At 44.0% G+C, this 9,979-nt stretch overlaps 1 protein-coding gene across 1 annotated transcript in view; it reads left to right on the top strand.

Moving 5' to 3' along the window:
• LOC111973858 (transcription initiation factor TFIID subunit 4-like) overlaps nucleotides 1-8,807 on the top strand; it is a 747,250-nt gene extending 738,443 nt beyond the window's left edge. Inside the window, exon 14 of the mRNA XM_070447334.1 lies at nucleotides 5,752-8,807. Coding sequence (XP_070303435.1) covers nucleotides 5,752-5,922 — 171 coding nt within the window. The 3' untranslated portion in view covers nucleotides 5,923-8,807. The remainder of the gene's footprint in view (nucleotides 1-5,751) is intronic.
• The last annotated feature ends 1,172 nt before the right edge of the window (nucleotides 8,808-9,979 follow it).

Here is a 9,979-nt window from a genome sequence, read left to right as displayed (position 1 = left end):
ACCTAGAATGTTCCCAGTTGCACAGCCGGTCAGCCACAGTCATGACTGTTGTACTATTATGTCTGGCTGTGCTTGTCACATTAATCCTGGTTTAGCTTGTCATAAATGAGGCTTCATTGTACGTCTGTTGTAAGTCAGAGATTCAATTTTTTTTGCCTTGAGGTTCAGGCTTTATGAACAGGTGGAAAGGGATGGTTTAACTGTAAGTTGTAGGTTGATATGTACATACAGCCCACAAGCCAAGCTATTTCTTGACTTACATATTTTTCCCCAGAATGTGAAACACACACATTAGATGACTTTCCCTGTGGAGAAACTGTGCAGACGCTGTGTGCTATATGCACTTTTGTCTGTCTGTGTGTGTACGCGTGTGTCTGCAGCCTCCTCTCCTCCCAGCCCTCCTGTCTGCACTCTCCTCTCTTCCCAGCCCCCCTGTCTGCCAGCCTCCTCTCCTCCCACCCCCTGTCGCAGCCTCCTCCTCTCCACCCCCTGTCGCAGCCCTCCCCTCCCACCCCTGTCTGCAGCCTCCTCTCTTCCCAGCCCCCTGTCTGCAGCCTCCTCTCCTCCCACCCCTGTCTGAGCCTCCTCCTCCCACCTCCTGTCTGCAGCTCCCTCTCTTCCCAGCCCTGTGCAGCCTCCTCTCCTCCCAGCCCCTGTTCTGCACCTCCTCTCCTTCCACCCCCTGTCTGCAGCCTCCCTCTCCTCCCAGCCCCTGTCCATGCAAGCCCTCCTCCCTCCCACGCCCCTGTCTGCAGCCTCTCTCCTCCCACCCCTGTCTGCAGCCTCCTCTCTCCCACCCCCTGTCTGCAGCCTCCCTTCCTCCCACCACCCTGTCTGCAGCCTCCGCTCCTTCACCACCCGGTCTGCAGCCTTCCTCTCCTCCCAGCCCATGCTGCATCCTCCCTTCTCTTCCCAGCCCCTGTCCTGCAGCCTCCTGTCTTCCCACCCCTGTTGCAGCCTCCTCTCCTCCCCAGCCCCCTGTCTGCAGCTCCTCTCTTCCACCCCTGTCTGCAGCCTCCTCTCCTCCCAGCCCCCCTGTCTGCAGCCTCCCTCTCCTCCCCCCCTGTCTGCAGCCTCCTCTCTCCCACTCCCTGTTGCAGCCTCCTCTCTTCCCAGCCCCCTGTCTGCAGCCTCCTCTCCTCCCAGCCCCCTGTCTGCAGCCACCCTCTCCTCCCAGCCCCCTGTCTGCAGCCTCCTTCTCCTCCCAGCCCCCTGTCTGCAGCCTCCCTCTCTTCCAGCTCCTGTCTGCAGCCTCCTCTCTTCCCAGCTCGCTGTCTGCAGCCTCTTCTCCTCCTACAGAGTGCTGATCCAGCAGTATTCGCTCTGCTGGCAAACCAACCCAACCACTCTCTGTGTGTAGAGCTGTGTGTGTGCCAGGAAAAGTGGGCCATTAACCCTCAGCCCGAAGGTGTGACCTGAGCCAAATCCAATATTTGCTCCAGCATCAAGGCCCGGTGCCACTCAAGTTCAAAGCTGCTGATCAGCAGAAAAACCCTAAACAATAAAGGACCAAATGCTAATTCCTAAGACACCTAGGAGCTTCAACACCACCAGACAATTAGCCAGGAGAGGAGAGGAGAGAGAGAAGGAGAGAGAAAACATACATTATTAATCAAAAGTAAATTTAGCAAAGTGGGGACTAATCTTGGCTCTCTCTGCACCCAAGGTTGAACAGTAGATTAAGGAAGATAGAAAATATTGAAGGTAGACTGACCTGAGCTCACCATTTCCTTACTGTGGAAGAAAGAAATCCTCCCTTTATGGTATAGATACTATCCTATAGTAATGAGTGAATAACACAGCAGTGTATGAAAGACAAATATCTAAATGAGAGTAAGCATTCTCTTGCTGTCTTCCTGATCAGTTTGTGTGCTGAAATATGTAGGCGCCATAATGATACTGATTGTACACTATGCACATCATGTCAGTTGTATTGTTGTGTGTTTCTGGATGTACATGCACACCCACGCTCCCTGGTCTCTCCCAGCCAGGGTGAACTGCAGTGTGTCTATCCCATTGGCACACTGTCATGTAAGAGTGTGGAGGTGAGGAGGTAAGGGCTGTAGCCAGTGTTAGCAGACTGGGGCCCTTCTCTAGAGTATCCAGTYTCTATAGTCACCTCTCCTCTCAGCCCCCTGTCCTCTCCTCAGGTTCTCCACAGCTCTGTCTGTCTGTGTGTCTCAGGGACACAAACAACTGAAACGTCTGAAAGGATGTATCGAGGTATCCCTGTGTGTGTTGCACGATGGATATGTCATGTGACATAATGCCTCGCAGCACCYATCACAGATAAAATGACAGATGCTGCTTTTTGCCTCGTGGATCTTTCTCAGCAGCAAAGACGATTTTGCAAAGACAAACTCTCCCTGTCTGTCTCTCTCCCTCTCTTTCTCTCTCTATCTCTCTCTCCACGGTGACCTTACGAAGCGTGCCATTCTGCCGTTCATTTAATGTCAGACACCATTACTATATAATTGCTGTTTGACGGGAAAAGCGTGGTGTTTTGACTTCTCGCCTCCTTATATCTGACACTCAGCCATCTGCTTTGTTTTGTGTTTGTGAGGGTATTTTCCTATTTTCCCCCTTAACATGAGTCAACATGCATTTGAAAGAGGGATTGGTCTCCATAGATACAGACAACAACAGACCGTGTGTTTGGGTTGCTGGCAGGTTGCAGAGGCTTATTAAGGTGAGGGGAGGGGAGGAGGAAGAGAAGAGGCTGCCTGCGACGCTGCTGCGTTAGCTAAGTGAAATCAGCTTGGCTCGCTGGCAGCAGGCTGACCTTTCTCCYTGTATTTGGATCACTTACCCAGGCTGAGGCTCGCCATGAACTGGGTCCGCACAGGAGCTGAGTGAGGCATTCTGGGAGCTCCAGACAACAAGACTGGGGGCTAGTAGTGATGTCCAGGGCTACTGCCCATCCCCACCTCCCTCCTCACCCCTCCACGCCRGCGGCCACCCGCCCCGTCTGTCCAGGTGGATGGATGGCTTTGATTGGTGGAGTGTGTTGCTGTGTCACAGGGCGGTGGGGTGAGTGGCAGTAATTGGCATGGCAGCGGGCAGGCCCATCTTTCACGTGTGGTCAGTCGTGATTGGCCTGATGAGCCAGGCAGGGTGAGGGTAGGGGCGCTCCTTCCCAGTGAGGACCCTGGGGACGGAGGAGACAGACGGAGGCCTGTCCCGTGTCCACCTCCACCCCGACTGGCCCTCCCGACTTCAACATCACTGGACAGGGAAACAGATGTGTGGAGGGAGACATGGAAGGGACAAATGGAACTCTATTCCCTATATAGAGCACTACTTTTGACCAGAGCCCTATGAGTACTATAGTGCACTCTATTGGTAATAACTTTTGACCAGAGCTGTATGAGTACTAATAGTGCACTCTATAGGGAATAACGTTTGACCAGAGCTCTATGAGTACTATAGTGCACTCTATAGGGAATGACTTTTGACCAGAGACTTATGAGTACTATAGTGCACTCTATAGGGAATGACTTTTGACCAGAGACCTATGAGTACTATTGTGCATCTACTATAAGGAATAACATTTGGCCAGAGGACAATAGTGCACTCTATAGGGAATAGCTTTTGACCAGAGCTCTATGAGTACTGTAGTGCACTCTATAGGGAATAGCTTTTGACCAGAGCTCTATGAGTACTATAGTGCACTTCTATAGGGAATAGCTTTTGACCAGAGCTCTATGAGTACTGTAGTGCACTCTATAGGGAATAACATTTGACCAGAGCCTAAGAGTAATACAGTGCACTCTATAGGGAATAACTTTGACCAGAGCTCTATGAGTACTATAGTGCACTCTATAGGGAATAACTTTTGACCAGAGCTCTATGAGTACTATAGTGCACTCTATAGGGAATAACTTTTGACCAGAGCTCTATGAGTATATAGTGCACTCTATAGGGAATAACTTTTGACCAGAGCCTATGGTACTATAGTGCACTCTATAGGGAATAACTTTTGACCAGAGCCTATGAGTACTATAGTGCACTCTATAGGGAATAAACGTTTGACCAGAGCTCTAAGAGTACTATAGTGCACTCTATAGGGAATAACTTTGACCAGAGCTCTATGAAGTATATAAGTGCAACTGCTATAGGGAATACTTTTGACCAGAGCTCTATGAGTACTATAGTGCACTCTATAGGGAATAACTTTTGACCAGAGCTCTATGAGTACTATAGTGCACTCTATAGGGAATGACTTTTGACCAGAGACCTATGAGTACTATTGTGCACTCTATAAGGAATAACATTTGACCAGAGGACTATAGTGCACTCTATAGGGAATAACGTTTGACCAGAGCCCTATGAGTACTATAGTGCACTCTATTGGGAATAAGGTTCTATTTGGGACGCAACCTAGAGACTACAGAGAGGCTGTGGCCACCCTTACTCCCCAGTGGTTTGCAGGGTATTTGAAGCTAGATACTGTCATGTATACAAAGTCTATAGGGTGAGTTTACAACTGCACTGTAGTCTTGGGTCCTGWAAATCCATACCTTTCATATGCTTGCAATTAGGCTCTGTCTATACAACTGTATGTTTATAGAGCGGTGCAATCAATGTAATTGTGGGAGGGTGTTATGGGGAGTTCCTAACGGAAATGGCTGTCTTATTTCTTTCTGCCTGGGTTACAGTGGGTGAGTGGGCATTTTGGTGGATTTGCTACCTGATGTTTTTCATTTGGAAACGTAAACGGTTGTCTGTGATTTATATCAGGGTTCTGTATATTCTCATTCTATATTTTAATTTTCCCGCTTCTTTGCATAGAATTGAATACAAACAAGGAGTTTGTTTCAGAATGGAAAAGTCAGCTCAGATCTATGTCAGCTGATTTGTTTATCTAGAGAAAATGTGTTCATTTCCAGGGCGATATAAAGAGCTATGAAGACAGTTAAATAAAGAGCTATGAAGACAGTACTCAGTCTGAGTACATCAAGATTGTTTTCATGATCTTCACATCCTGCTAGTTTAAGTGCAAAGTAATGCTATAAATGATTTCTTTGTACACTAGAATGCACCTAAAGTTCTGGACTTTATTAGTGAATCAGCTTTGATCTCGGTCTCTTACTCTACAAGAGGGTTTTACTTTGTTAAAACTGAAGTAAGGGTTTGTAAGTAAGCATTTCACTGTAAGGTCTACACCTGTTGTATTCGGCGCATGTGACAAATAAAATGTTATTTGATGTGAAGTAAGTGTATGTGCCTAATTGTTGAGAGAGGCTAGCCTATATGCAGCACTCAGATGTTTCCTGTCTAACAAGGATGTGTTCATTTTTAGACATGGGAAACAGTCACGGTACAGTTGAACTCGGAAGTTTACATACACCTTAGCCAAATACATTTAAACTCAGTTATTCACAATTCCTGACATTTAATCCTAGTAACAATTCCCTGTTTTAGGTCAGTTAGGATCACCACTTTCCACAAGTATACAACAGGTTGGGTGACTTAGACACAGAGGAGTGAAGGCGTTCACAGTATTGAAAGCCTTGTCATGATTGGATGATATTGATGTTAGTGATCTGTTGTCCCTTACTAACTTTACCTTCCCCTCTATCTGTCTCTTTTCTCTGTCTCTTCTCTCTGTCTCTTCTCTCTGACTGTAAACATTTTGAATTGGTTATTTAATTCTTATCAGCCACCTACAGCCGCTAGCCTTGGAGCACATGATGTTGAAATGGATATGTTGTCCCAGGACTTCCCCCTGTCCTCTCTCTCTCTCCCCAGGTATCAGGCAGCTCAGTGGGGTCGCCGGGTGCCGCCTCCTCCCCCACCACGTCGTCACAGCGGCAACGTCAACGCATCACCCGCGTCAACCTCAGGGACTTCATCTTCTACATGGAGCAGGAGAGAGAGACAGCCCACTCACTTCTGCTCTACCGGGCTCTGCTCAAGTAGCACCCTCTCCCTCCCAGCACCCTCCTCTCTCTCCCTTACCATCTCCTTCTACCCCTGCAACGTGCCTTCAATCGGGTCAGATGTTTCAGCTCAGTGTCTGTGTTGTGATGTTGATATTAACATAGCTTTTGATATAAAGGCTAGAGAAAAAACTCACTAAAATATATTGTTTGTGTCTTTATCTGTTTTAGCTTCATGATAAATACACTGAGTACCAAACATTAAGAACACCTTCCTAATATTGCCCTTTGCCCCCAGAACAGCCTCAGTTCACCGGGGCATGGACTCTACAAGGTGTCGAAAGTGTTTGACAGGGATGCTGGCCCATGTTGACTCCAATGCTTCCCACAGTTGTCAAGTTGGCTGGATGTCCTTTGGGTGGTGGACCATTCTTGATACACACGGGAAACTGTTGAGCGTGAAAAACCCAGCAGTGTTGCAGTTCTTGACAGAAACCGCTGCGCCTGGCACCTACTACCATACCCCGTTCAAAGGCACTTAAATATTTTGTCTTGACCATTCACCCTCTGAATGGCACACGTACGCAATCCATGTCTCAAAAATCATTCTTTAACCTGTCTCCTCCCCTTCATCTACACTGATTGAAGTGGATTTAACAAGTGACATCAATAAGGGATCATAGCTTTCACCTGCAGTCTCCTGGTCAGTCTATGTCATGGAAAGAGCAGGTGTCCTTAATGTTTTGTACACTCAGTGTATATGTATTTAGAGTGTTGAATTTAAGGCCATGGTGATGCAAACTCCTTGGGTATTATTGGGACTGGGTTTTTAAGGAGAGATGTGTTTTTGTGTCTAAGGACCTGAGCCAGTACTTTTTACATGTCAGTTGTAAATTTGATGTCCCAGGCGAAATACTGAATGAACCATCTCAAAGTGATTTTCTTTAAAATAATCATATTCTGAACTTAGTACAGCCTACAATATTCTGAACTTAGTACAGCCTACAATATTCTGAACTTAGTACAGCCTACAATATTCTGAACTTAGTACAGCCTACAATATTCTGAACTTAGTACAGCCTACAATATTCTGAACTTAGTACAGCCTACAATATTCTGAACTTAGTACAGCCTACAATTAGAACGTATTTGTTGAACAAAGTCCAGTGAATAAAGTTACACAAAACTAACAAGTCATAGAGTGGTCTGATGCTTTATACCAGAAACTTACCAGAGCAGTTTTTTGGAAAGTTTATCTTCAGAAAATGGATTACAGCATAAATCGAGCTCTTTAAATGTAAATAGTCATTTTGAATACTTTTGAACAGCATGTATGATATTTTTACCACGTGTAATGTTAATGACTCAATACTGAGATATTCTGTAAAATCATGTGCATTGAAATTTGTTATGATTAGAATGTTATTTTATTTGGCTCCACATTAGCTGACGCCATGACGACAGCTAGTCTACCTGGGGTCCGACACGAAACGAAAAAGACATTACTGACAAAAATACTTTTTAATTTACATACAGTACACTTAAAAAACTGTAAGGTCTACACCTGTTGTAAAATACCTAAAGGGTAACATTTAACTGTCAATAAGCAAATTGTATTCTTTGCATTCTTTCACTTTATAAACTTTATTTTAATACAATGCAGATAGTCTCATCCAATCCAACAGGTCAATAATCAAACAATGGTCAGAGTTACCACAGTCCACCAATCTGGTGGATTCTGGCCAGTCACCCTCATTGAGCAAGGCACAGTAGTCTCTCTCTGTACCCAAATTTATGGAGAGATTATTTTTTTCAAGATGTCCCTGTAGAATTTAGATGTTGGCCATTTGTCTCATTGTTTGTGCCCATTTCCACAATACTTTATGTTGTCCGAAGAACTTATTCTGTGAAGCCAGGCCCATATACCCCCAGCAGATGCCCAGAGTGCAGTATGGTCGTTCGACAAGCAGCTCCCATTAGGGTTTCCTCTGTTTCACTTCAAGACTATTAACAATACATATCAGACGTGTAAGGAGCTGGACAGTTGTTGGAGTACAGTTTTGAGAATTCTTCATTTTAGCCTAATATTGACATTGCAATGTTTTTAGAGTTGTATGTTTTTATGTTCTCTCTAGAATGAGAGGYGGGAGACTAATGCCTCTCTGTCAGTAGCTATAGATCCTTGTCATTAGGGTCCAACTCTGCAAGGCCTCAGTGTTGTCACCTGTTTCTGACCATCCTCTTATTAACATGGCCTTTCTCTTATTGGTTGGTTTTGAATAGCCTAGTCTCTATGCAGCTTCTGTCTTGTGTCACTTTGTCATTTATTTGTTGAATGGGCAACATTTGAAATTAATATTCATTGAAGTTTTTTTTAACAGCACTATTATATACTGTTTTTTTATTACTTATACAATGAGAAAAAAGAGAACGCTGTGTTACCAATGTATAGAAAAAAATAGTTCCTGTCTCTTAAGCATCAAACAGTATTGTCAGTTGGTGTTGAAAGGGAAACTTATTTTGTAACTATTTATATATTTTTCTTTTGAGTTCTTTTTTCATTGGCATTTCATTTGAAAAAATTGAAGTCTAAAAGCACAAAAATACCTATTTGTTCAGTGGTTATTAATATTTTAATAATTATTTGTATAATTTCTGATAAATAAACAGGAGAACATTTCTACTACTTCAGCTTTTTAGCCAAAATATAAGGATTACTGATGTACCCAGTTGGAAGATGTTTTAATGTATGGATAATTTGTAAATATTGTTTACAAGACCATGTGTTTATTAGGACTATGTTATTTTTGGTAAACTCTGTACATATCCTGAAAATGTCCTGTTTGTGTGAAAAACATACTTCTGTATTTGTACCTATTTTGTAAAGGAATAAATAAACTGTTTACTAAACTAAGCAGACACAGACTTTTGTGATTTGTGCAATTTCTTTGAATATCCACAATATCCATATCCATCTGTAATATGTTTAGTAACACTTGATAACATACAGTACAGTTCTGTAGTTAAGCAGAGTAACTGGATTTGGTAGTACAGCTTTATTAAAGTACTGTACTTAAATTGTGTAGCTGTAGCTTAAGTGTTGTAATTACTGTACTATATAACAGGTTAGTATGTTAGCTACGCATAGTAATCAGTTTCTCTTAATTATTTAAATCTAACCACAAAATCAACAGTAATGTTTTTACAAGACAATTAGTTGTACCCAAACTGAAATTGACTATTGAAACCAACTTCATATCTATTTACTAGCATTACACATGCTAAGTGTACAGGGGCGGCAGGGTATCCTAGTGGTTAGAGCGTTGGACTAGTAACCGAAAGGTTGCAAGTTCAAATCCCCGAGCTGACAAGGTACAAATCTGTCATTCTGCCCCTGAACAGGCAGTTAACCCACTGTTCCTAGGCCGTCATTGAAAATAAGAATTTGTTCTTAACTGACTTGCCTAGTTAAATAAAGGTAAAAAATAAAAAAAAATAAAAAAAGTACAAATTGAGTACCAGTGTCAGAGACCAAGAAGAAGTCCCCTCCGGATTCTACTGCTAATTAAGCGGCAGCATTTTGAAAAGACCAAAACGTTTAACTCGGTGCAAAACACAGGGATTTGGGAGCAGATTCTGGTGGGTTTTTTTCTTCTAGATGCAGCAGCAGGCCCATTTGAAAGTCCCTTTGGCCCCTCAGACTGCTGATCTTGATTTAACCCCTAACGTCCCCTACTTTACCCATGCAGGGACTAAACTGGTGCACTGCAAAGATATGTTTGTGCGGGGTCTGGCACATTTTTCTGGGGATTATAGTATATTGAGAGTTCACTACAAGTCAAACTGAAAAAGTGAATGACCACATAAGAAACCACAAGAGATCTGTTTTACATGTAACTGCATGAGGTGTAGTGTATTTTCCCTCTTGAAAGAGACAGTGTTAGTGCAGATGAAAGGAGGAAAAAACAACACCCTATTATCCAAGAAATGACACAAAGAGGACCGAGGCAGACAGGGCCGAGGCAGACAGGGCCGAGGCAGACAGGACCGAGGCAGACAGGACCGAGGCAGGCAGGACCGAGGCAGGCAGGACCGAG

Source organism: Salvelinus sp. IW2-2015, linkage group LG15, assembly GCF_002910315.2.
Source record: "Salvelinus sp. IW2-2015 linkage group LG15, ASM291031v2, whole genome shotgun sequence".
NCBI classification, from domain to species: Eukaryota; Metazoa; Chordata; class Actinopteri; order Salmoniformes; family Salmonidae; genus Salvelinus; species Salvelinus sp. IW2-2015.
The sequence above is the reverse complement of the archived record's forward strand: the minus strand, read 5'-3'. Positions and strand labels throughout refer to the sequence as shown.